The sequence below is a fragment of the Moschus berezovskii genome, chromosome X, assembly GCF_049115385.1.
Source record: "Moschus berezovskii isolate FMDL1 chromosome X, NW_MosBer_1.0, whole genome shotgun sequence".
Classification (NCBI taxonomy): domain Eukaryota; kingdom Metazoa; phylum Chordata; class Mammalia; order Artiodactyla; family Moschidae; genus Moschus; species Moschus berezovskii.
This window is the reverse complement of record NC_142488.1, coordinates 146161948-146189818: the sequence shown is the minus strand read 5'-3', so window position 1 is coordinate 146189818 and position 27871 is coordinate 146161948. Positions and strand designations below refer to the sequence as shown.

Below are 27871 nucleotides of genomic sequence, written 5' to 3'. Positions count from 1 at the left end.
AGTATTTTTGGCTCCCTTGTCAAAAATTAGTTGACCATATAGCCCTGGGTTTATTTCTGCTTCGTGGAATTTCTGATTAATGATATCACAAATAAATTCAAGTGAAATAACACTCAAATGTTTGCAGAGTCACCAGGTGAACTTCTCCAAGTATGCCAGTGCTCCACTGATAGAAGGAGGCTAGTCTATGAGGCCTTGCTCTCTTCAGGGAGAGGAGTTGTGAGATTCAGTTCGGCTCAGTTCAGTCGCTCAGCCATGTCCGACTCTCCGCGACCCCATGAATCACAGCACGCCAGGCCTCCCTGTCCATCACCAACTCCCGGAGTTCACTCAAACTCATGTCCACAGAGTCGGTGCTGCCATCCAGCCATCTCATCCTCTGTCGTCCCCTTCTCCCGCCCCCAACCTTTCCCAGCATCAGAGTCTTTTCCAGTGAGTCAACTCGTCGCATGAGGTGGCCAAAGTATTGCAATTTCAGCTTTAGCATCAGTCCTTCCAATGAACACCCAGGATTGATCTCCTTTAGAATGGACTGGTTGGATCTCCTTGCAGTCCAAGGGACTCTCAAGAGTCTTCTCCAGCACCACAGTTCAAAAGCATCAATTCTTCGGTGATCAGCTTTCTTTACAGTCCAACTCTCACATCCATACATGACCACGGGAAAAACCATAGCCTTGACTAGACGGACCTTGGTTGGCAAAGTAATGTCTCTGCTTTTTAATATACTATCAATGTTGGTCATAACTTTCCTTCCAAGGAGTAAGCGTCTTTTAATTTCATGGCTGCAATCAGCATCTGCAGTGATTTTGGAGCCCAAAAATATAAAGTCTGACACTGTTTCCACTGTTTCCCCATCTATTTCCCATGAAGTGATGGGACCAGATGCCATGATCTTTGTTGTGAGATTACTGGGCCTTAAATCATTCTTAAAAGCTGTGAGCTTGGTGGGGGGTGGGGTTGGGGCACTGAGTGGCTTAGCATCCCTTTCCCTTGACTGGATTCTTCTGGGGCTGGAAGAAATGACTGCTGCTTCTGGTTTGAGGAGACCATGTGTTGAAAGGTCTCCTTATGCACTGTGTGTGTCCTTGCTGAGTCACTTGCCTGTGAGAAATGACCTGTGCCATGTCTTCCAGCCACCCCACATCATGCAGCAGTGCTGCTGAGATCATGTCTGTGCTGTTCTTCCACGTCATGAGGTATAAACAAATGGACCCTGAGAACCCAGATAATGACCGTTTCGTCCTCTCCAAGGTAAGCTCGCACAGGAACCTAGGGCCAGCTCAGATACTTGGTTCTTAAACTCACTTTAAAAGCCACCATGTGTCAACAAGGCCTGAGATGGTCTCTGTTTATCCTTTTGGTTCTTCCCTCTTTGCTTTATGTCTTCATCTGTTTAGGTTGGTATAACAAAACACAAGAGACTAGGTGGCTTATAAACAATAGAAATTTTATTTCTCACAGTTCTGGAGGCCAGCAGTCTAAGATCAAGGCACTAACATGGTTGTGTTCTTGTGAAGGCCATCTTCCCAGTTACAGACTTCTCATTGTATCGTGCAGTGGAAGGAGAAACGGTTTCCCTTTTCATAAGGGCACTGACCTCACTCCTGAGTGTTCTGCCCTCATGACCTAATCATTACCCAAAGATCCCCCACCTCCTTATACCATCACCTTCAGCTTCAGATTTTCAACATAAGAGATTTGGAAGGAGGGGCACAAACATTCAGACCATGGCAACTCATAAAGATCTAAAAGGTGTTCTAGCAAAAACTGCGTAGTGGGAAAGATGACCCTGTTTTCCTTTGCTACTTCACCTTAACCCATCTGACACTAAGGCCCCTCTACCCAGAGTCATGCTGCTCCCATCCTGTGCCATCTGGGTAGAGGAAGGCAGCATTGAGCTTGTTTTGAAGGTACATCCCACTCCTATCAGTCACCTTTCTCTTCCACTTTTCTGCAGATCACCAGTAGGGAGTTTCTCATGAGGCTTGATATGGTAACCAGGTACCTCATGACAATGGAGAACAGGAAAGAAAAGGAATGTTAAAAACAAGATCGATCTAGGAGAACAAGCAGCTCTTTTGATGCTCTCTTAAGGTTTGCTGTGTTCTGAGCAAAGTATTTTAAAACTTAACTGGTAGAACATCATGTGCAAATAGAAACCCCAGATCTAGGCAGTGGAAAGTAAAGAGAAGGCAGAGTATGGGCAGATAACCTGGAGCTGTAGTTAATGACCCTTGTCTTGGTTTCTAAAATGTAATTTCAAGTGAGGTTTACCCAAGGAGGAATAAAAGGTGTGTGTAGAGGAAGAGAGAGAAAGTAGACGAGTGCAATTAGTAATAGCTAATAAAATCTAGGTAAAGAATGTAAAGAATATGGGGAACTTCACTGTGTTCTTTTTGCAACATTTCTGTAAGTTTAGATTTTCTTCATCATAAAAAGTGAATAGTTATGCAAAGTATGACTGTTTAGAGCTCTAGTTTGGTTTTGGGGTTTTTTGTTTATTGGTTTTGGGTTGGGGGGTGGCTGCAGCATTCAGAATCTTACTTCCCTGACCTGGGATAGAACCCACATCCCCAGCAGTGGAAGCGTAGAGTCTCAACTACTCGACCACCAGGGAAGTCCTTAGAGCTCTAGTTTTTAAAAAAAAGGAAAGAGGGACTTTCTTGGTGGTCCAGTGGGTGAGACTGTGTGCTTCCACTGCAGGGACTCAAGTTTGATCCCTGGTTGCTGCTGCTGCTGCTAAGTCACTTCAGTCGTGTCCGATTCTGTGTGACCCCATAGACGGAAGCCCACCAGGCTCACCCATCCCTGGGATTCTCCAGGCAAGAACACTGGAGTGGGTTGCCATTTCCTTCTCCAATGTGTGAAAGTGAAGTCGCTCAGTCGTGTCCGACCCTTAGCGACCCACGGACTACAGCATACCAGGCTCCTCCATCCATGGGATTTTCTAGGCAGTAGTACTGGAGTGGCTTGTCATTGCCTTCTCCATGATTCCTGGTTGGGGAAATAGGATATACCCCATACCATGGGACACAGCCAAATAGAAAGAGAGAGATATGGGAATTCCCTGGCAGTCCAGTGGTTAAGATTCGGTGTTTCCACTGCCAGGGGTGCAGGTTCAATCCCTAGTCCAGGAGATAGCTGTGCAAACAGGACAGCACGGCCCCCCCAAAAATGCCTAGATTCTCTCATAACTGCTGCTGTCGTATAATCAGTCATTAGCCTTAGAGGTATAGAGTGACTTTCTGGCATGTAATCGCAGGCTGGACGCTGCTTAGCTACCAGAATTTGTGTGTTTGTCAGATTTATGCAGCAGATAAAGCTAGAAAAGAGAAAACACTAAGGAGCATAGTCCATCTCGGCTCTGGTCGGGAATAGAGTAAATGGACTTGCTAGAGGCCAAGAGGGAGAAGGCAATGGCAAGCCACTCCAGTACTCTTGCCTAGAAAATCCCATGGACAGAGGAGCCTGGTGGGCTGCAGTCCATGGGGTCGCTACGAGTCAGACATGACTGAGTGACTTCACTTTCACTTTTCACTCTCACACATTGGAGAAGGAAATGGCAACCCACTCCAGTGTTCTTGCCTGGAGAATCCCAGGGACGGGGGAGCCTGGTGGGCTGCCGTCTATGGGGTCACACAGAGTTGGACACAACTGAAGTGACTTAGCAGCAGCAGCAGCAGAGGCCAAGAAGCCAGGATCTTCATAATCTATGCTCCCAGGGCACAAGTGTCTATGAATACAACTACAGATGGAGGCCACCTGCTAAGGCCTGGCCATGGCGCTGACTGAAGTGCTCGGATTCCCTTGGAGCCCTCGTGGTGCTCATGATCCCTCCATCCACCACCCTGGCCATAGCTTTTGTTTCACAAACTTTTGTTTTCTTCAGCGAAGCAGGACTGGGAAGTAACCAAAAAGCCTGTTTGTAAACTTGTTATTGAAGTGTACTTTGTGTCAGAACAAAGATGACAAATGCTACCTGGAAGAGAAGACTTTTTTTTCTGGGTCCCCTTGGCACACTGAGTGCATCTTTATTCTTGGCCTTGGGCCACCTCAGTTGTGTGTCTCCACATAGCTTAGGAGTTCTTAGAAAAGAAAAGGGAACCCATGGGAAGGGTGCTTCCACCACAGCAGATGTTGTGCTGATGCCCTGCCAGTCTCCTCAATCAATCCTACAGCCTCTTGCTGCCTGAGGGAGATTTCATCACCATCATACCCAGAAAGCAAAGCCTTGTGGGGGTGGTCTTACTTAATTACCACATTATACCTGGGGGAAGTGGAGTTGGTCTGAGCATAGAGCCCAGGCTTGGTCCAAGGGCTCACAAGGCACCTGGGAGCCAGAGCTTGTTACAGGAGTAAATTAGGAACTGTGGGGAAGAAGACAGAGTTAGGAAGGTTGTCAGAAGGGATTTCAGTGGGACAGTTGTCAGAGCTAGAGGTGCAAAACAGAAAAAGAGTGAGGGCACGAAGCACGTGGAGGAAGGTCAGGAGCCCAGGAGGAGCAGAACCATAGGGTGGATCAAGACAGGAGAGGATCTGAGAACTCACAAGTACCATTCAGCCATCCTGTAGTGACAATACTAACCAATCTCCGCTTGAATGAAGCTGACATCTGAATGGAGGGAGGGGACAGAGAAGAAACAAACCCAGAAATAGCTAGCATGCCAGAGGGGCCAAGAATCCTAAATCCAAAGGAAGTGGAGGGGCAGGAAGTACTAGGTGAAAGAGATGGTCCAGAAAGGTCTTGGTGTCGACATTTGAGCCAAGAGTTGAAAGGAGTGAGCTGTGCCCCTACTTAGGCATAAGCACTGGGTACTCTGCGGGGAGAGGAAGGCACAAGTGCTGAAGCCCTGAGTCAGGAGTGTGCCTGGTAAATTCAAATTCAGAAGACAGCCACGACACCAGGCACCCGGGGCAGTGGGGGAGAGAGTAGGAGGTGATGGGGGTCACTGCAAGAACCTGAGCTCTGCTTGACATTAGATGGCAAGACCTTGGACAGTTCTCCACAGCGATTGAGGAGCAGGCTTAGGTTTTAACATGCTCTGCCCGGTGGCTGTGTTGAGAATTGACTGTGGAGGGAAGTGGGGAGGCCACTGCAGTGACAGAGGAGAGAGAGGTTTGTGGACAGACTGAGATGGTAGCAGTGGGAGCACTGACTAAGTTTGGTGTCTCTTTAGAAGCTTGGGCGTGGGGCCTCAGTGTCGCAGACCTTTGACACCACCTTCTCTCCATGGAACAGTGACAGCCTGTGCATACAAGCAGGGTGGGGGGAAACATTGGAGTGATGGTGGAAAGGGATTTATTTCTAGCATGACCTTTTACATAACCCCTTCCCAAATCTCAGTTGACTTGAGTTTTACAAACCAGGGAAATGGAAGTCTTCAGTGTTTCTTGATTCCTGTTTAAGAGCCCGTGTTCTTCAAAAACATTGAACATTTGGTTGGTATATGGCTAGCTAAAAGGCCTTGCGAAAATGGCAAGGCTCATGCTTAGATGTTTTTTCCTGGTTTGCTCTTGGGCTCTGCTTAGGCTGCCGTGTGGAAAAGTTGCCCTTTTCTATGTTGTCAAAGCTGCAGTCACCCTCACCAGCTGCGTAGATTCCCTGTGATTTCCTTGTCTTTGTAATGTTGATCTGAGACTTGGGGTGCGTGTGGGTGTGGGGAAGAGTAATTCCCTTGCAGGGTGGGAGGGGCTGCTGTGAAGAGAAACCTTTGGTGCCTGATCCTAGGAAGTTGGTCTGATACTCGTGCCCTGCAGGTGCACCTAACCTAGGTTCATTTGGTCCCTTCTCCTACAGAGACTCTCATTTGTTGATGTGGCAACTGGATGGCTGGGGCAAGGACTGGGGGCTGCGTGTGGGATGGCGTATACTGGCAAGTACTTTGACAAGGCCAGGTAAGACAGTTACTCAGAAACCATTCAACTCTCCAACTACCCCACCCCTGGCACTTTGGCTTTGTTTATCATTTATTAGTTTGGGAATACAGTGATTTAAAAGTTCAGGTCACCAAGTATTCAAGCAATAAAAAGAAATCGTATTTCAGGAAACTGTTCTGGCATCTCTGGTTGGGTTCTAAGTGCTGCCTGCAGTATAGAAACTAGTTTGTTAGGATTCAAGTCTTTCCCAAGATAGATATCTTCCTGTTTCCCATCTCTCAGTGAGGTTCACTATAGAGTGAATAGATGGTGTGTTCGCCTTTCCATTTGGGACCCCTATGTTAATAATCAAAGGTCTCTTTTTGGAACGGTTCCACTTTCCAAAAGACATGCAGATTCATGCCTTTGTTATAAGGGGGTATGTCTGGGTGCTGCTGATATAGGAGCAGCAAAGTGGGGTGTCCCTTTTGTGTTGTAAGTTGCTCTTTAAAAATTTCACTTACAGCATTTTTCTGCCCCAGCAGTGGATAAAGCACAATAAAGTGTTTCCAGAGGGGCCACCTGGGCTGGAACCTGGGACTGAGGGGCCACATACTCAGGTGCCCTGGGGGAACCATGGGACCAGAACATACACTCCATGGTGTGCTTTCTCCACTGCTGGGGCAGTTGCTCTGCTCCATTTCCCACAAGAGTGTTGACCTTTTTCATCTCTCCTTTTTGCCTCTATTAATCTCTGTTGTGTGGTTAATCACATTTTTAAAAGTTCACTTACAGCCTGGGGTCTGCATTATATTTTATTGGTATAAACATTTCATGTTTCTGCTGCAGAGGAGTTTAATATATACAACAACATATGCTCCTGAAGTAGAATGTTTTGATTGTTAGGGTTATTGTAAATAAATTTGTAAGATCAGAAATAGAAGGTAGCCGTGCTTTAAAAAGAAGCTTACCAAGAAACTGTGTGTGTGAGTGTTTGGGTGTTTAAGGGCCTTCTCTCCATCCCCTCTTGTTTGTTGGACCCAGAGAAGTGGAAGAAGAACCTCGAAATTGCGTTTGCAGCTAGAATGAGAAAACTAGTCAGAGGTGCAGCCCATCTCATGAGGCCCAAGCTCTTAAAGCTGTGATTCCTCAGCTGTTGAGTTTGGGCAGCTTTGACAAGGAAAATTGTCTCATAGGAACCTGCTGATCCGAAGCACCTGCTTCATTCTCTTCCTCTGTTTCTCTTTGTGAAATGTACTTGTTCGAATGGCTCAGAGGAGCCCTAGGCAGGGTCCTAACCTCTCTTGACTTCCCCCAGCTACCGGGTGTTCTGCCTCGTGGGAGATGGTGAGTCCTCGGAAGGCTCCGTCTGGGAGGCCCTGGCCTTTGGGGCCCACTACAATCTGGACAATCTTGTGGCCATCTTTGATGTGAATCGCCTGACCCACAGCACCACTTTACCTCTCGAGCACTCCATAGATGTCTGTCAGAAGCGCTGCGAAGGCTTTGGGTAATTGTCCTATTTGGTGTCACCTTCTTTCTGCTCCTTCCCCCTTTGCCTTGTAACCTTGCTGCCGCTTCTGTTGACAGGTGGAATACTTTGGTGGTGGATGGCCGTGACGTGGCGGCACTGTGCCAGGTGTTCTGGCAGGCAGTTCAAATGAAGAACAAGCCCACAGCTGTGGTTGCCAAGACCTTCAAAGGCCGGGGCATTCCAAGTAAGGAAGTGTTGCTTTTATGCTTAGGGTTGTCAGCCTCTGCACAGCACATGAGGCTGAAGGAGGCTGAGGCTTGCTGAGCAGACAGACAGCTGACTTCATGCACAGTGATTACGCTTCTGACATGTGCCAGATGCTCCCGCTCTCTTTGATGCTTGTAGATAGCAGATCTGGTCAGGGTTGGGAGGGGAAACCCAGACGCCCAGCAAGTGAGCACGAGGGAGCAACTGGGAGGATAGTCCATCAGTTATCGGACCAGCAGGGAACCATCTCCATGGGGCATGCAGAGTGAGAGAGGGTGTGTGAGCAGATACGTAAACAGGAATGTATGCACATGCATGCAATGGCCTGTGCCCACGCTACCTGGGAGGACACACAGGCCGCTAGTAAAGTGGCCCTTCTGGGAAAGGCAGTTGTGGAACTGACGGTCAGGGGAGGAGAGTGGTTGAAAGTCTTAACTTCTTGCAAATTTCAAAGCAGACAATTAAAGTTGTTCATCTCCAGTATAAATAGTTGCAGTGGGAGTGATTTCTGGTGTGTTCTTAATATTATCATTTTAGAAGAAAACTATTCTCTGACTTCTCAAAATAGTCTTCTGGTACACTCAGTTCAATAAATGACAACTTGCCCAGTTTGCTCCTGTAAGAAACCTGGGTATTTCTTTGCCTCCACCTCTCCTTTATGTACCCCCCCACACCCCCAGTCTGTCATCCATTCTAATTGATTTTGCTCCTAACGTATGTCTCAAGTCTGTTCACTCCTCTCCACCTCTCTTGCCCAAGCCTGGTCTTCTCTCCTTCACTTCAGTCTCCTCAAGCCAGTCCCCATATGCCTGCCTTGGTGATCTTTGTACAACATGGATCTGATCAGTTACCTCCCCAACTTCCAAACCCTTCAGGAGTTTCCCATCTTGCTTTGGGAAAAACTCAAATTCCTTGTACCCACAGGATCCTCTCTGCCTGTCTCCAGCCTCGTCTCCCTCACTGTTCCCTCCATTCAGCAGCACGTTGGCCAGCGGCCCGCTTAGGAGCCTCTCCACCTTTGTCCAGGCTGTCTCCTGCCACCGCAGTAACATGTCAGGCCCCCTGTGCCAGGTTTTTACTCTGTGGTTGACATCTTTCCCTTCCAAATGTTTTTCAGATGACTGAACAGGGGCTTGTGAGTTACAGAATAAATGTCTTTTATCCATTGGGTTACAGGTGTTGAAGATGCAGAAAATTGGCACGGAAAGCCAATGCCAAAAGAAAGAGCGGATGCAATTATCAAACTAATTGAGAGCCAGATAGAGACCAACGTGAGTCTCAAACCAAAAGCCCCTGTTGAAGACTCGCCTCAAATCAACATCTCAGATATAGAAATGATCTCTCCACCTGATTATGAAGTCCGTGATATGGTAGGCAAACTGCTTTTTCTCTGCTTTTGCTAAATACAGAGGACTCTTATTTACTCTGATTTCCCCAAATGAACCAATTCTTAGGTGGTGTGACATTTAGCTAAAGGTTATAAGCAACAAAGGAGAAGGCAATGGCACCCCACTCCATTACTCTTGCCTGGAAAATCCCATGGATGGAGGAGCTTGGTAGGCTGCAATCCATAGGGTCGCTAAGAGTCAGACACGACTGAGTGACTTCACTTTCATTTTTCTCTTTCATGCATTGGAGAAGGAAATGGCAACCCATTCCAGTGTTCTTACCTGGAGAATCCCAGGGATGGGGGAGCCTGGTGGGCTGCCGTCTGTGGGGTTGCACAGAGTCAGACACGACTGAAGTGACTTAGCATAAGCAACAAAGATGGATTTACTTTGTCTTTTAACTATTTTGAAATTTATTCTTTGATTTCAAACTTAACTCGGGTCTGAACTTTCTTACCAGTCAGTCACTACTTATTTGTGTTCAGTGCTATGCAGCTTTTGCTTGCTTCCTAAATTCAGTCTGTAGTCTGGCAGACCGTTGTGCATGAAACTCCATGATTCTATGTCAACTTGAAGGACAGGAGCCTAGCTGGATTGATCTTTTGGGCTTAATCCCTGGTTTACACAAGGAAGAGCACCAGTTCACCGAAGGCCAGTTCTTCAAAAAGGAAACAAATTAGGCATGAAACCCTGATAAACCCTTTCTGTTTTTATCATGATTTTTGTGTCCTGCTTTCTGGTATGTTACAGCAGATCCAAAATAGGCAGGCTCTTCACAACCTAAGGAAACAAGGTGGTGAGCCTGGGAGGAAGGAAATTTTTCTGACCCTTGTTTATTTTCCTTATTTATTTGGGGACATTTTGAGTGTCACTTATGTTTTCTTAGCCTGGTAATATGGATTAATAATAAATGAATTGACTATTTGAGAAATTAGAAAATTTAAAAGCAGAAAACTATTAATAAAAAGCACATATTAACAGAAGGTACTTTGGTAATATTGTGTTAACACCAACTGTTCACACCCTTCAAAGTAGAAGTGCAACTCACAGGTATTTATCCTACAGAAATACCTGTGCAAGCATGCAGAATAGAATGAATGTTGATTCCAGCATTGATTATGGTGAAGTGTTTATGTCTAGAAAGTGTGTGAGATTATTGGAACTTTTTGTTTGAAGTGTATATATTTTATTAATAGGAGAAATTAAGGACACAGGCCGATTGATTAAAAAGTTAGTGAATTTAAAGAACAAGGAGTCACATTAATACACAAATTTAGGAGTTGACTCTCTGAATTACTAAACAGTAGACAAGCTATTACCTAGTCTGCTTAAAGAGATGAAAGCAATAAATGAATAAAATTAGTCACTAGAGGAGATAAACACAAATTGAGAGAACATTCAGAGAATTTGGGGAAAACTATGCTAATTGGTATGAAAACCTATTTAAAAAATTGACCTTCTTAAGGAAAACATAAAATACCAAAGTTAAGTAAAAATACACAAAATACAGGGACTTCCCTGGCGATCCAGTGGTTAAGACCATGCTCCCAATGCAGGAAGTGTGGATTTGATTCCTAGTCAGAAAACTAAGATGCTGCATGCTGCACAGTGTGGCCAAAAATAAAAAAAATTTTAAATACTTATGGAGATCAGCAGCCATTAGGAAAATTTGAGAAAACTGTCTAGGAGTTATACCTCCAAAGTGCCAGGCTCAGTTAGTTACAAGAGTGACTTAATTTTAACTAAACTTCAAGGGATAGATTAATTCCTCTGCTGTTTCAAACCTTCTTGAATATGGAGAAGGTCATTTATGAAGCCAAAATGTTATAAAACTAGCACAAAGGAAGAAACTACAGGCCAGCCTCACTTAGGAATATTGATTTAAAAATTCTAAATAAGACATTTGCAAAGAGCTGGACATGACTAAGTGACTGAACTGAACTAATGGAGCTCAAATAAGACATTCACCAGTGTCAACTTCTTAAGTGCCTTAAAAGAAGTATTGGAATCAGTGAAACTCAAATTAGTAATGCAAATCATTCACCAGTATTAAGAGAGGAGACATCATGTTCATTCACAATAAAAGACTCTGTCCTGACAATGAGAAGGCAAGCCTATTTGCAGGTGGTAGAGTTGTATGTCTGGAAAACTCAAAAGAGAATCAAAATCAGAATGAGTAAGAAAAGAAATAAGAAAATATGTTAGAAATAAGAGTCCAGAAAGAGAGCTTATAGCAAAAATAATATATAAGGATTGATTGTTTTCTCATATTAATACAATTTAGAGATTATCCCCTTTTACAATAGCAATAAAAAGTAAAAATTAATACATACGGTCTATATTAAGGTACTTATGAAACTATAGCTTTAAAAGCTCACATGCCTTGTATGCATGAGATGCTGTGTGAGTAGACCATTCTCAAAAGGATACTTCACAACCCTATCATTTCCCTTACCTCTGGGGAGAGGAACTGGGAGAGCAGGAGGAAGATGGCCTCTTCATTCAATATCCTTTCATAACTTGACTTTTGTACTCATCTATGTGAATTGCCTGTTTTAAAAAAAATATTTTTGAGAGTGTTTAGATGAATGAACAAAGATAAATGAAGACGCAAACCTTATTTTTTAAATAACAGCTTTATTGAGGTAAAATTTTCTTTATTTGAAGTGTACAATCCAATGATTTTTAACATACAACAGAGTTGTGCAACTATTATCACACTGAATCTTACAGCATTTCAGTCATCCCATAGAGAAACACTATATTCACAAACATTACTCTCCATTCTCACCCAGCCCCTAGTAACTGCTAATTTACTTTGTGTCTGCAGATTTGCCTATTCCAGACATTTCATATAAATGAGATCATCTAATATGTAAACTCTATATGAGTCTGCTATTTATCCATTCATCTGTTGCTGCATATTTGAGTTATTTCTACCTTTTGGCTATTGTGAATAATGCTGCAATGAACGTTAGTGTACAACTTTTTGTGTATTTGTATTTTTCTCTTGGGTAATTACCTAGGAGTAGAGTTGCTGGGTCATAATTGTAATTCTATGTTTAACTCTTTGAGGGAATATCAAATCTGGGTTTTTTTTTAATAGACAAAATATAGTAAAGATGTCAGTTCTCCCCCAGATTAATCCATGGGTTCAGTCCACTCTCAAACAGTACGCTAATTGAATTATTTATTATTTGTATCATGATTCCAAAGTTCTCCATTTTAATATTTACAGTGAGTATTATCATTTTTAAAAAATACCTGTTTTTGTCTGTGCTGTATCTTCGTTACACATGGCCTTTCTCTGGTTGTGGAGAGCAGGGACTATTCTAGTTGTATTGTGTGGCTTCTCACACCGTGACTTCTCTAGTTCCAGAGCATGGGCTCTTGGGCACATGGGCTTCAGTAGCTGTGGGATCTCCCAGGAGCAGGGATTGAACCAGTGTCCCCTGCATTGCAGGGTGGATTCTCAACCACTGGACCACCAGGGAAGCCCCTGTTACCAACTTTATAATTAAAATAAGTCACAGAGGCATTTACATGTTGGGAAATTTAAGTTTTTAATCAACTATAAGAATGATACAAGAATAAATTTATTTTTGGGAAATTGATACTCAAGTGAGCAAAGTATGGATGTAAGATTGGCTAGCAATCCTATTGTTTTTTTCTCCTTTTGGTTGCATGTGTGGCATGTGGGATCTTAGTTCCCTGATCAGGGCTTGAACCTGTGCCCCCTGTATTGGGAGCGCACAGTTTTAACCACTTGACCTCCAGGGAAGTCCCAGCACTCCTTTTTTATTACCCGAAAGGAGGTTATTGGTGAATTACAAATTTGTTTTCTTCATTAAGAAGGATGACAATTTATAATTCTACCAAATTTTACCTTCCTTCTAAATGCATTCTAAGAAACTCTCCTGTTGACTTTCAGATAGCTACTCGGAAAGCATGTGGTTTGGCTCTGGCCAAGCTGGGCCATGCAAACGACAGAGTTATTGTGCTGGATGGTGATACCAAGAACTCCACCTTCTCTGACATATTCAGGAGAGAACACCCTGAGCGCTTCATCGAGTGTTTTATTGCTGAGCAAAACATGGTACGTGTGCTAGGAACATCACTTTGAGTCGTCTCATTGACAAATGGTGACACACTCGAGGAGGCCTGCCCACCCTTACAGTTTTTCTTTCCACTTAAAAAAGCAAAGAAAGTGGAGGGGAAAAGTCTCAGGGGAAACAAGTAGAGAGCAATCAGGTAGAGTGTGAGGGGTGGCTTCCAGGATTGCTTGGACAGGCATGGTTAGACGGTCCCACGCTCTCTCCAGAGAGTCTGCGGGCTACAGCCATCTGATCTCAGGGCTCCAGGTCTGAAGAATGCCCAGCTCCCTAGTAGCTCATCCCAGGTGGCCCCTGGGATGTTGTAGGATTGCCTGGTTGTAGCCAGTAGGTGTAGAACCTCAAGGGATTGTAGTTTGTCTCTCCACCTTGTAGTATGGGGCCTAATATGTCCTAGATATTTCAGTGTTCGTGCAAGTAAGTACCTTGACTTCTAAAGCTCTGCACCAGTGCAGAGGACAGCACACATTTACCCTCACATCACACAGGCCAGAAACAGCACTGGCCAGAAATCTATGGGTCAGCAGGCCTCATGTGACCAGAGATATTTTGTTTGGAACAAATAGTATTTACAAATATTTTAAATTAGTTGCCAGATTTTTAAAGTCAGGACATTTTTATATGGAATCCAGATTTCTGGATTTTTCTTAAAGAATGGGAAGATCTGGCAACACTGGAACAACATTCCCTCCTTCCTGCCACCAGTTGGCTGGAGTCAAGCAGGGGCCCTGTTTAGACGGGCAGCCACAGCCATCTCGCCATGTCTCTGCCTCCTGCTGGTCTGCTCCTTTGTTCACGGTGCTTCCCTGGCCCTATCAGTGTCGGAATCTAAGCCCCTCTGCTCAGTAAACCAGGTCATTGCAATTGTAAGGATATGAGCATTTTTCAGTGTGTCTCATTAACCTATTTCCATTTTGAATAGAAAAAAATACAACTCATATTTTTCTGAATTGAGCCTCAAAAAGTTTGCTTCCCTATGCATTGATTCTTTCAACCAGCAACTGAAAAAAGAAAAAACCTAGTAAAGAAGCAGCCACCAAGTGAGTAGTGTCCTGTGCTGCCAGATAAGACTGGCAGCTACAGAGAGAGCATGACTAGGGCCAGTCAGGAGCAAGCTCTCAGAAGAAGTGACAACTGAGACTTAAGTGACAAGGAGTCCATCACACGCAGATCCAGGGACAGCATTCCCAGAAGAGCACCCAGCTAGCTCTGCTGCATGCCCAGATTGGAGCTGTTCAGGGAGCAGAAGGAAGGGCCCAAGACTCTGGTGTGGAGAAGAGCTTGTTGAGGGAAGTGGGGGAGTGGCAGGGGATGACAGCTTGGACCAGGACAGTAGCTGTGGGGTTGGGGTGATGCAGACTCATGCAGGGTAGATGACCAGGTGGAACCAAGGCTGGCAATAGGGCATAGGCCAGAGCACCTGGAAGACAGACAAGACTGGGGCAGGAATGGGTTTTGGGGACACAGGAGCTCTTGCTGAGCCCTGAGGGGTTAGACTACCTCTTAGACTGGGGATAGGGGTGCCAGGTAGGTCAGAGGATAGATCATTTATCTCCAAATGTCCAATAAATGTCCAAATCTCCATAAATCTCCAGTTTATCTCCAAACAACTGAATGTCTTTTTCTGAGTAGATCTAAAAGCTTTAAGTTAACATCTAAATTTTTCATTAATTTTTTTAAGTTCACATCTGAATATATCCTTGGCATCTAAATTTAACTGATGCCAAGGATGTAACTTCCCATATATTGTAATTTGTGGCACTCAAATACTTAAATCATTCAGTTACACGAAAGCTCTGTTTGTCAGAAATTAAATGTTTTTCTACTTGAATTTTTACTTCCATTCTATTTCTTATGCATGAAAGCCTTTTACTGATAATTCTGTAATAAACTATGCATATACATTGATGGTTTTTAAAATTTGTTTCCTACATCCACAGGCCTTGGAGCATTACCATTTTTTTGCTTCTGGATTGAGCAATGGCTATAATTTTTAGCTTGTGTAGCAATAGTTAAGTACACTAAGAGCTAGAATGAGACAAGATTCAGGACAAAATTTATTTGTATTTAAATGATGTAAGTGCCAGAAAACCTTATTCAAGTAAATATGGTGCTGGGAAAAGTAAGAATTTTGTTGCAGCAACGTCATTCAGTTCATTTGAATCCCGTCCCAGCTATAAGCCAAAAATCACACAGTGATCTTTCATGTCCAGTTGTTTGTGGAAAATTGCTTGTAAAGGATTGACACTTCAGTTAGGTTCTCTTTCAGTTTTGTTAAAGGAATTGGAAAACCCCTGACTTACAGAAGGATTTGTTATCCAGTCTTTTGAGCTTTGTAGTTTTTCAAGGCTGCTGTGATTATTTCAAATTATTCTTTCTGTTTCTGGAGCTCTTACATTCCAGGATGTTGCCCCACTGAAGGAGCAACCCGAGGTGGGTGAGAGTATACCTTTTGGCAGTTAGTTGCTGGGAGGTGATTATCAGGGAGACAGTGGGAAGGAGACCTTGGGCCCTTTCCCCAGCAGGCAGATGTGGGAGTCAAGGATCTTGATGTTGAGACCAGCCACAGCCATGCGCCCTTTGGAAGGTCTTTGTTTGCCTCTGAGATACTCATCTTCTAGTTTGAAGGCCACCAGTGTGTGTGAGCCTGGCTTTGCAGGAGAGGTGAGTAATAGAGGAGACCTTAGCATCATGCATATCAGAGAGACACCATGGGACCCCATGCTGGTTCCCTGTGAAGGGGGCAGATGAGGAGGAGTGTGGCACTCAGCCCCAGGACTTAGTCCAGGGGCACCACCTGGCAGATCCAGCCAGGGAGGGAGCAGCAACATCCAGTGAGGCAGACGGTCCCTAGCGCTAGATGCGCCTCAGAGGTCAGATGCGATGCAGAGGAACTCAGGTAAACTCTTGCATTTGGCAGCTTCCAGGTATCTCATGGGGATTGTGGCCTAGATGAAGGAGAATGTGCAGGAAGTAGGAAATGAGGGAGCGTGCAAGGTTTACCTGTGAAGGAGAACATGGACGGAGAGCAGGATCTGGAGCAGAAGTGCAAGGGGAAAGTGAGGGAGAAACTGAGGTGACGTGGGAAGGGAGGGGACAACTGCATAGTCAGAGAGCCCCTTGAGAAAGCAGAGAAGGATGAGATTCAGCAGGGTGGGGAGAGGGGACAGAGGCAGGGGATGAGGAGAGTGGGAAGGAGACCCACAAGGACTGCAGGGCAGCCTTGAATGTCCCGAGGTTCCCCAGCTTGGATTTGAAGGAATGGGGCCAGCACTTCAGTTCCTCTCGTTTCTGGCAGTGTTCAGGGGACACAGTGAATTTACCAGATTTGGGGTTTTCCCAGGTAGGTGGCTGGAGGAGGGGTGTGGCGAGGTGAGGGGGAGCAAAGGATAGATCCTGAGAAGCATACACTCTACACTGGGAAACAGGAGGGGAAGTGGGCTCCAAGAGTGTTCTGATTCACCTTCTTTGTGATGCAGGTGAACGTGGCACTGGGATGTGTCACCCGTGGTCGCACCGTGGCTTTTGCTTGCACCTTCGCTGCTTTTTTGACCCGAGCATTTGATCAGATCCGGATAGGAGCCATCTCGCAAACCAACATCAATCTTATTGGGTCCCACTGTGGGATGTCCATAGGTATGAGTTCTCAGTGCCATTGTCTTAATTGCCCTCCTCCTCTACAGAGAAAGATCAGCGTGTGAGCAGTTGAACTGCCCAACATAGAGTTCCATTATATTAGTTTGATTATTTGTAACCTATTTTTTGGAAAAGGCCATATTGTGTTTTAGAAGTTCCAGAAACTGGGCAACTTTTTAGCTGATCTCCTGGTATTACTGTAAAGTGCCCATTGTTTCAGTCATTGAGAAATACTTATCCTGAGTGCCTCTTCTGTGTCAAGCCACATACTAGGTAGTGATTGGGCCACTCTGGTATCACAGAATTCTTTCCTGCTGTTTGGTTGCCTTAGTCTGAGTTGGGACAGACAGCCTGCCAGGGCTCTACTGGGATAAGCAGCCTGGTCAGATAGAATGGGAAGCCTCAAGGCGCCCAACATCAGGGCATTAACTGTGGATGGGAAACGGGAGAGCCAGGAGGAGGATGGAGGTGTGCATTAGCACTGGATAGAAAATGGAACGAACCTGCAAGAGCCTGAGGAAAGACATCAACATCGCTGACAGGAGGAGGAGTCCCAAACTGCATGAAAAGCAAAACGCCAGTGCCCAGTGGTTTCTTGTCTAGGAAACATCTGGGAGTTGTGTTTGTGGAGGGTAGCAATGGGGACTCTAGAAAGATGGGGCACCTGACATGCCTGTGGCAACACAGGTCATCAAGGTAGATGTGACTGACAGCTGACCCTTGCTGCCAGAAGGCTGGAGGGGAGGGCTGGAACTGCACATCTGGGTGTTGTCCCAGGGACTTCCAGGGAGAGCTCGACTGGCAAAGGAGACTCTGGGTGGGCCAGATTCAAGAGGAAAGAGGAGGGCCTGCACAGGGGCCTTTCCTGGGGCTGGGTGCAAAGTCAGTTTTGAAGTCAGCCAAGTGGAAAAGTGTTTCTAAGTCCAACCCAGAGGAACTGTAGTTGTTTGGAGAGACAACGGTCCCAGGCCAGGCAGTGTTCATGGTGACACTCCTCTTCCTAGCTGAATGAGCTCGGCCACCCTAGTATACATTGGGTTACATGAAGTCCCTGAGTTCCAACAGTACCCCCAGGGCACCCCGAAGGTATGTTCTATAATGCTCAGCTACTTTGAAGGCCAAGAGAAATGAGAGACCACTCGAGTCTGAAAACTTTCATCTCTTGATGGAAAAGGTAAAAGAGCAGAGAAAAAACAACAGAGTCTGGAGGGACCCTCCTCGGAGAAGAGGACAGGGGCGGAGACCTGGTACTTAAAAGAGAGCATGGGTCACCTACGGCAGCAGTACCAGTCACACTGAGTGCCAGATGGTGGTGAGGCTCGAGGCCAAGAAGTGGCTTCTGCTGTGTTGCTTGCAATGTTTGTGGTGACTGCTGCGATGGTGGCCCCCATGGCAGGCAGCACAGTTGCTCATCCAGTGGAGGGCAGGCTCCTACTTGGGTCTCTTGTTGGGCTATGGTTTTGCTTTCTCAGGTGAAGACAGCCCCTCCCAGATGGCCCTGGAGGACCTAGCCATGTTCCGAGCCATTCCAAACTGCACGATTTTTTATCCAAGTGATGCCATCTCGACAGAGCATGCTGTTTTCCTGGCGGCCAATACCAAGGTATTTCTTAGAGAACACTGGTACAGACAAAAAATGTGTCTGGGCTCTGCTGCTAGTTTGGTACTGATGGTTTGATATTACTTTTCTCATCATAAAGGTAATAGACATTTGTTACAGGTAATTTGATTGCAGGCTTTTTTAATCTGCACTGAGTCTTTGTTGCTGCACAGGTTTATTGTAGTTGAGGCAAGTGGGGCCTACTTTCTAGTTGTGGTGTGCAGGCTTTTCATTGTGATGGCTTCTCTTGTTGCAGAGCATGGGCTCTAGGGTGCACACAGGCTTCAGTAGTTGTGGCGCATGGGCTTAGTCTCTCTGCAGCATGTGGGATCCTCCTGGTCCAGGGATCTAACCTGTGTCCCCTGCACTGGCAGGTGAATTCTTAACCACTGGACCACCAGGGAAGTCCTGTAGGATTCCCTTTAAAGATAGAACAATTTCCGCAAAAAGGGTAATGGAAGCACGTAGAACATGAACACATTTGCATTGTAAAAAAACAGTGCAGAACAAGGTCAAACTCCCAGTGACCTGTATGGGGTGGGGCTTAGGTCAAGAAGAGGGGGAAACTGTGGGGCTCTGGGACTGGGAGTCCTTGGCAGAGCCATGGGAGTGGGCTCTAGTGACAAGCCACCAGGTATGGGTATTTGATACAGCCTGTGTGACTGCCACCTTGTGATAGCCAGAAAGCTGGAGAGTTGTCAGCTGCAACTGCAGATGAACCCTAGAATCCCCAGCCCTGGCCCACCCTCCTCAAAAACTGCTTAGAATGGTAAGAGTCTGACTTCTGCCCTGCCTGCCCCTCCTGAAGTCTCACCCAGGGGCATCAGTTGGACACAACCTGGCTCCCATCCAGAACCCAGCTGCAGGGGCTTACTTCCCTGATGGCTCAGCGGGTAAAGAATCTGCCTGCAGTGCAGGAGACACTGTTTAGGGAACGGAATCTTTACCTTTCCAAACTCTCCAGCTAGCAGTCACTGGACTCACCTTACCACCACCGCCTCCCAGCCCTGCACACAACCCTGTGCACAGTTGAGATGTGTCATGCAACATGCAAGTTCCATTCCTGTCATTTCCAATGTGTGTGAGATATGAGTTTCTTTGACTTTTTTCTTTTTTTTTTTTAACCTAAGTGGGCTCACACATGGTTCTGTACTTTTCTATTTGGTATATCCTGGACATTATCAGCACAAGTTCATGTGTGCTGCAGTATCTTATTTGTGGAAAGTTCAAAAGAGACATCAGAATAGAGGTTGCTTCTTGGGTGGGAGAGAGGCATGAGGGAACTTTCTGGGCAAGTACAAATGCTCTCCAGACTGAGGAGACAGATACATAGTGTATAACTTGTCAGAATTCAGGGTGTGCTCCACTTAAGTAAATTTTACCTCCTAAAAATGTACTGGAATAGAACTGGTTCATAGCGTGTAAATGAACAAAAGGAAGCAGTGTTTCTAAATTAAAGTATTAGTTTATCGTGTATGATTTAAATACGTATGTAAATCAGCAATTGGGTTCTCAGGTGGCGCAGAGAATTCGCCATTTCACCCTGTCAGGGGATCTTCCCAATCCAGGAATTGAACCTGGGTCTCTTAGGTCTCGGGAGGCGGGTTCTTTACCACTAGTGCCACCTGGGAAGCCCCCTAGACAGAGGAGCCTGGTGAGCTACACAGTCCATGGGGTCACAGAGTTCAACATGACTTAGCACGCATGCACACAAATTAACAAATACTCTATAGATATTTGAGTATTCATTTATAGTTCTATTTATATGTTCAAGGTGATGATGATGAAAAGAATTGACATCTTCTCATTGGAAGATGAGTAATTTTATGTTTTGGTATCTAAGGTATTTCTAAGAATGAAGTATTACACGCTGTTGTGACAAAAATTGTTTACTATGATGTTTTAGGGTTTCTATTCAAGGTAAGTAAGTGTTCATGCCCCAAGTTTACGTTCTGTTGAGACAGAATAGATCGGTGTGTATCTGAGGAAGTTTCCCCAAAGGGGTGAGCATGATAGCATGGAGAGCTTGTCACTGAGCATCCAGCAGCTTCCCTCACAGGCTTTTGCCTCCTGATCAGTAACACCTGACCTGTTGCCAGTGGTTAGAGACAGTTATCCCTCTCTCCAGAATGCACATTTTGTTTTTCATACTAAGAATTGTTCAGTCCTTCCCAGCTTCTTTTTAAGATTTATTAGTTGGAAATTTAGTTTTATTGTCTAAACTGTGGCTCTGATATTCATTTACATCTTAGGGGATGTGCTACATTCGAACCAGTCGTCCAGAAACTGGAATTATTTACACCCCACAAGAAAGCTTTGAGATTGGACAGGCCAAGGTAAGGCCTTAAGTTCTCCTATGTCTTCCAGTATTAGTTTGTGTTGGGAGCACTGTTCTTTAAAGCCAGAGCTAGGGGCCCCAACAGTTGAGGCTTCATTCTTCGTTTGTTCTAGTTTTTTAAAAAAATTCATGATACTTGCCTGCTTTTCTTCAGAAAGTAATATTCTGCCGATGTCAGCCTGAACTTTTCTCCTTTCTGAAAGGAGTCTCTGTTGAACTTTTAAAGATAAATAACTTGAAGACTCTTGAGTTGCTTGGCTGTATGTTACCACAGACAGCATCAATCTAAAAAAATGATAGAACCCATTTCAAATGAGTAGTAGATCTGTTAGGTTCTTGTTTTGCCCATCAGAGGCCAAGAATATAACAAACATGAACCATCTTGCCTCTGGCCATCGTGTGGCCCTGAGGTTAGTTTTGTGGGATGTGGCCACACTTTCAGGCCTGCTGGGTACTTCCTATCTCCTGTGTCCTTGAGAAAGCCTTGGAATCATAGATAGTTAGCAGCCATATTTTGAAGATGAGGGCCAAAGAAGGGTGAGCAACAAGCCCGGTCAGCACCCCGCGGTCTGTGGGCCTGCCTTTTGGAGTTGTGTATGCAGAAAGCCAATAACATCTGCAGAGAAAATACATGATTGTCCACCACCTAGAGGGCATATAGACATTTGGGTATATTTTCTTCCTGACTTTTTCTAGGTGTATATCTTAGTTGAGATCATGCTGCGTAGGACTGTTTTATGTCCTGCCTTTTATCTTATAAGCCTTTTAGAATACTCTTCTTAAGTATGTAAGAGAATGATAGTCACACTTAAAGAAGCAATACATGACTTCCAACTTGATTGGTAAAGGCTAGGCTGCTGCAGAATTCACAGTGGGAGTGCTCAGAATGAATAAATGAGACCTAAATAGCTTTAGTGCCACAGGAGAGCAGGTATATTCAGAACAGTTCCTAGCCCCCCATAGTTTCATTCCACTGAATGGAAAAGCTAAACTATTCAGTGTGAACTACAGGTGCTATTGTTCCCTTGACTCCCACTCAAGGCCATCTGTTTGCCTCTGGGGGTGGCAGGGAGGGTGTCTCGTTGACAGTCATGTGATTTTCAGAGTTTTCACATCTCTCTTATCCTTTTTTTCCCCGTGATGTTTGTCCTATCCTGACAAAATGAAGTAAATTTCCTGATGTGAGTTAAATTATGTGTGACAATATGCATGGCATGAATAATTCAAGGCTGGGTTTGCAAAGGGGCATATAGGTGTGTGTGTGTGTATATTTACATATATGCACATACAAAGGCTAGGACATTCTTAAAAAGGATGGGGCAAGTGGTTTGAAGCCCTAAATATCTAGTCAGCAGTGGTGCTTATGCTACAGGGAAACCCATAGAGAGGAATGCAATGCAGACTAATTCCAGATGCCTTTGGCTGGGTGACTTTGAAAGAAACAAACCAATGAAAACAGAGCAGAGAACCCTGTCTGCTTACAGACTAGCAAATGGTTGGGAACATGGGCTTTGAATTCATACAGGTCTGGCTGTTGGTCTCAACCCTGCCCTGGGCGAGTTCCTCCTGTTCTCAGGTTTGCTTTCCTCAGTCACAGAATGGGCCCACTAATGCATGGGTGTCACAGGGCACTTGGGCATGCAGGGTGCTTGGCACAGAGCACCCCAAGATGCTCTCAAATAGCCCTCGTTAGCATGTTCATCATCAAAGTCCAGTCTGCATGGATGCCTCCAGAAAGAGGTCTAAGCAGTCCAGAGGGGTGGACTTTCAGACCCCTTGGTGGGGGTGGATCCACACTGGAGCAGATGGACTGTCGAATTTGCTTCTGGCCTTCTGCCTTTCACATTCCAGTTGGAAATCCACCTGCTTTGGTAAAGGGTTATTTTGCATACATACTGTAAAAGAACTTAGTGATTTGGCATTGTAAATCGTGAGGAAAGGTAGAAAAATTTGTTAAATAAACATGAAGTGGGGCTTATTAAAGTGAGCAGTCCTTATTGGTCAGTGTGCTGACTCAGCCTTTCGTATAGTGAAATATGAAGCACTGAAATAGGTAGGCTCGGGAAAGCAGATTGTCTTCCACTTTGAGATTCATTCTGAGTAGTAAGCACAGCATTTTTGTTTTGTGGGCGCAACACCAGGTCATCCGTCGAAGTGTGAACGACAAGATTACGGTTGTCGGAGCTGGAATTACTTTGCACGAAGCCTTAGCTGCCGCCAATGATCTTTCCAAGCGAGGTCAGTTGGGGGTTGCTGAACACTGAATTTCGGGCTGGAAGACATAGAGGTTGGGCTGCCTGTCTTCCCCAATGCATCTTTTTAGTCTAAGTCTGCTTGATACACTAAGCTGGTTATTGCTGTTTTCCAGATATTTCTATCCGTGTCATTGACTTGTTTACTATTAAACCTCTGGATACTGCCACCATCATCTCTAATGCAAAAGCCACAGGTGGCCAGATTATCACAGTGGAGGATCACTACCCAGAAGGTGTGTGCAAGCCTTGGGGTGGGACCATTTTGAAAGTCTGCTTTGGTGGAACATGTTTTGTTTTCCTTGACAAGAAGTATGCCATGACCATGGGCAGTCCCTCCAGCCAACCACTCACCCTGTATTATTTGCTCTTTGCAAGGATGTGGATGTAGGGTCTCTTGCCCATCTACACTAGCTAAGGGAGGTCCCATGTCCATCCTCGTTGGTGTGTACTCAGCACAGTGTGCCCTGCCTGGTCCTTGGGTGGCTCAGTGGCAGTACAGAGGAATGTCTAACTTGGCATTGTGGCGGGAGGGATTGTAAGAAGCTTCAAAGTTGCTCTTGTGTATTGACTGATTCATAGTTTGCCCCCTGCAAAAAATGCAGACAGTACCTTGCAAGCAGAGAACACAGCAAATGCAGGAAGTGTGGCCAGGGAGAGGGGGCTGGGCAGCGTTTGGCCTGGGAAGGTCAGGAAGGGCAGAGGAGCAAGTGGGGAGCTTCATGTGTTCGTATGTCAGAGGCTCCGGAGCAAGCCCGTGGTCTGCAAGGAAGCACTCTCCAAGGAAAGGGCACACACTGGGACCCCCAGGGGCAGAAGACATAGGTCAGGGGTGACTACCCCCATGCCTTTGGTTCCCTCCCTTCCTCCTTTGGGGGCCCCCAGCATGCTCCCTTAACTGGCAACAGATGCTCCCCTGGAGACCTAGGGAACCCACTCGAGACTCGTTGCCGCAAGTATTATTGAGGGCTGATGGCTGCCAGGCACATGCCAAACTTCCCGACTCCCAGAGGAAAGCAGGTGTGCCCCATAAACCACCCTGTGGTGCCAACAGCTGAGGCACAGAGACCACTCTTAGCAGTAGGGGAAGTATCTCATTGATGTCAAGGATTTGCACCAGCCTACTGCCTGGGCACCACCCCCAGGCTAGCCTTGCACGCCCGCCTTTCTGAAGTCAGCAGCCAATTTTTGGACTCCTGACGGGTTTGAGAATCTGAACTTCACAGATCCTTGCGTCCATGGAGCCCCGGTGGAGATAACCCCTGCCGTAAGTGGGGCTGGGAGCAATTTGAAGACTTGTACTTTTGAATGAGAACTCTTCTGGCCAGTTAGGGAATGGTTGTTTATAAATCAATGCCTAGTGAGAAACATTTCTCCCTGGGAACCACACATTCAAAGGTCTCTACATGATGGGGTTTTGAGGCTGACTAGCTGCTTCCAGAACAGACCCTAATATCCCTTGCTTCTCCAGGTGGCATCGGGGAGGCCGTCTGTGCAGCCGTCTCCATGGAGCCTGACATCGTGGTCCATCAGCTGGCAGTGTCAGGGGTCCCTCAGAGCGGGAAGCCCAGTAATCTGCTAGATATGTTTGGAATCAGTTCCAAACACATCATATTGGCTGTGGAACAAATTTTAATGAAATAGCTTAGCTGTTGGCTTTGACCAACAGAATGGCCTGTTTACCTTACCTTACGTTTATACTTGTTGCCAAATGATCACTTAAATCTATGCTATTGTGCTTTATTCTTTTTAAAAACAATGCAAGTTAACTGCTTTCTTGTTAAGCCATAACTACGTATACACGTATAAGTCTTACCTTTGAGTCATTAAAGTGGATTATAAGATAAAGTTTGAAGTGACAGAATAACTAACAAAACAACCACCTGATAGCAAGTTTTCTGATGAGACTAGAGATAACTGGGGTAGAGACCAACATAAGGTAACAGTTTCTTAAATGTGTGCATTTTCCTCATAAGTAAAAAAAAAATGTGAATTGTAGACTGCAGTGGCCCAAGTTGGGCAGCATTATATCATCATGCTGCCCACTGATGGCCTGTGCATGAGGTCAGGTGCTACTGTCCTACCTGCAGCCTTCCAGGTACTGCAAGTAGGATACTGGACTGCAGTTGGTGTGGAATTTCCTCTGGTGTTTGCCTTCATCCCTCCTCTCCTGTGCGGAGGCTGTGGAGCAGCAGTGAAAGCTCTTAGGATGTTCTGTGCTGTTCAAAGTGACTGTTCTGTGAAGAGAGGACACGACTAGGTCTGACCTCCACACTGTGCTCTCTGGTGAGATCTCAGGAATGTCTTATTTACCCAGTGACCAAACCAAACTGTTAGCTAAATTGTACTCACCTACCGACGATACTAAAGTTGACGTTAATAAAGCAATGAATAACTGGCTTGCTGTTTCGCTCTGTTTGTGCCTTGTATGTGTGATTTTGTTTCTCCTTGATAAAATCCTAAATAAGGAAGAAGCTGTTCTTTAAACCAGGAGAGAGATCCATGTCCCCAACAAGCCCTGGAAAGGGTAGTGGGCAGGGAGGTGGACCACTAGAGGACAGTATGCAGCCTGAAAAGCCAGCCCTGAGCCAACTCCTTGTTTTAGGTCAGAGCATTTAAACCATGTGGTTGGAATACAAGAGAATACCTGCCAGATAAATGAGAGATAGACTGGAGCTTCAAAACTAAAGTTGACTGGATGTATCTGGTATGTTGTGGTCCTTATTTCTGTCATTCTCACTAACTGGTCATCAAGGGGTTTTTTTCTAGAATGTGTGGTAGAGATGGAAGAATCAGTCTGCCACTGAGTCATTTGCATGGCCTAGTCTTTCTGTTCCTAGCTTTTTAATTCACTAAGCTGGTTCCCTGACCTGTAAAATTAGCATGATAATTAGTATGCTTATTTCATAAGACTTCAAAAAATTTTAAAATAGTTGATATAATTGCTAGAAAATATATCAAATGTATCAAAATACAAAAATATTAAAAATACCAGAGACTTCCCTGATGGTCCAGTGGCTAAGACTTTGCTCTCCCAATGCAGAGGGCCTGGGTTAAATCCCTGGTTGGGGAGATAGAGCCCACATGCTGCAATGCTGCAAGTAAGTCCTGGTGCAGCCAAGTAAATATTAAATAGTTGACATTTTTCTATAAAAATAACAGTTGATTACAGGGTCATATAGAAAATTGATAGAATGCAAATAATCAAAAGTTTACCTCACTTAACTGGACATCTCACATTCCATGCAGTTCACCCATTGAAAGAATATAATTTAGTGGTACTTAGCATACTCAACAGAGAAGGCAATGGCAAGCCATTCCAGTGTTCTTGCCTGGAGAATCCCAGGGATGGGGGAGCCTGGTGGGCTGCTGTCTGTGAGGTCGCACAGAGTCAGACACGACTGAAGTGACTTAGCTTAGCAGCAGCATACTCAAAGAGTTCTGTAACCATCACTGTGGTTCATTTTAGGACATTTGTATCACTCCAGAGAGAACTGCACCCTTGAGTAGTCTCCCCATTCACTGTCCCAGCCCCAGGTAACCACTCATTTGTTTCCTGTTTCTAGGGATTTAACATATTCTGGACATTTTGTACAAATGGCATCCTACAGTGTGACCTTTTTGTCTACTAGCTTCTTAGCATAATGTATTCTAGGTTCATCTACATTAGAGCATGTTATAGAATTTCATTCTTTTTTATGGCCACATAATAGTCCATCCTATTTATAGACTGTTTTGTCCATCAGTTAGTTTGTAGAAATCTGGATTTTTACTTTTTGTCTATTGTGAATAATGCTACGAACATTCCTTTTCAAGTTTGTGGATTATAGTTTTACTTAGATTGGGTATATATAAAGCTAGGAGTTGCTGGGTCATGTGATAATTCTGTTTGCTCGTTTGAATGTGTGTGTGTGTGTATGTATGTGTGTGGTTAAAGCAGATTCATGAGGGGTGAATGAAACAATGACCATAATGGTACCATGACATCTGTAAAGCACTCTCAGGTAAAGCCGTTGTGAACACAGATAAGGCAGGATGTGTGACCATGCACTATGCACCACACCAGCTTGTATTTAAATGTATAATGCCTGATTTGGTGATGTCCACAACAAATACTGTGCAGCAATGGACTGTTGAAGCCTAAATGGAGTTCCAGATACAATCCATGATAAAAACTCCATTCCGAAAGCCTGAGTTCAGGCCCCCACAGGTGTTGGGCAAGAACAGAAGAGCTAACCTTAGGAATAGGGGCTAGGAGGAGAGATGATCATGTAGGGGTGGGAGCGGCCCAGCTATACCTCTGGGGTGCAGAGTAGCCGAGGTGATGGGGGACAGGAATGCTGTCAGCTGGTCTAGGCACTTAAGTGTCTGAATGTCCCTTGATTGTTCTGGAGCCACAGACTCGGGTGACCCAGCCACATGATTCTAATGCGCAGGTTGCATACTCGTGTATGTAAAGGTGAACTAGTTTTGGCCTTAGTTTCATTCGTCAAAGGGGATGACAGTGCTGAGGATGGGGACAGCTTCTCCCATAGGGTTGTGGCCAGGATTTTAGAAATGCCATGTAGATGTCCCCACTGAGGGCTACCCTAGCTTGTGGTGCGTTCGTACTTCCCAGCAGTGGACTCCTTACGCACGCACGCCCCAGCCACTTTCCAGCCTCAATGGGATCGCCCAGGGCTCGGCAGGGAATCGGCCCCGCCTTCTCTCTCTCTGGCCAACCCTCTCCTCGGCAGCCTTGGCTGCTCGAACCCCCGCACCTCCGACCCGCCTATACCTACCCACCATTTGGCCACTGCCTGGCGAATGCCTGCACCCTACGCGCCCCGCTGGCTCTCCGCACACCTTGCGCCCGCCTGCCCGGGGCCGGCCAATCCGTGAGGCCCGGGCCACGTCATTGGGTTTTGTCCGGTCACTCACTGAGCCTTAGCCAATCCGTCGCTTGCGC

The 27871-nt window shown here is 45.4% G+C and overlaps 1 protein-coding gene across 1 annotated transcript in view; it reads left to right on the top strand.

The window, feature by feature from the left end:
• TKTL1 (transketolase like 1) overlaps nt 1-25321 on the top strand; it is a 29504-nt gene extending 4183 nt beyond the window's left edge. The window contains exons 2-13 of the mRNA XM_055438282.2: nt 1134-1251; nt 5798-5895; nt 7175-7366; nt 7447-7574; nt 8774-8967; nt 12917-13081; nt 16577-16733; nt 18206-18336; nt 20586-20669; nt 22813-22909; nt 23040-23159; nt 24395-25321. Coding sequence (XP_055294257.2) covers nt 1134-1251; nt 5798-5895; nt 7175-7366; nt 7447-7574; nt 8774-8967; nt 12917-13081; nt 16577-16733; nt 18206-18336; nt 20586-20669; nt 22813-22909; nt 23040-23159; nt 24395-24567 — 1657 coding nt within the window. The 3' untranslated portion in view covers nt 24568-25321. The remainder of the gene's footprint in view (nt 1-1133; nt 1252-5797; nt 5896-7174; nt 7367-7446; nt 7575-8773; nt 8968-12916; nt 13082-16576; nt 16734-18205; nt 18337-20585; nt 20670-22812; nt 22910-23039; nt 23160-24394) is intronic.
• The last annotated feature ends 2550 nt before the right edge of the window (nt 25322-27871 follow it).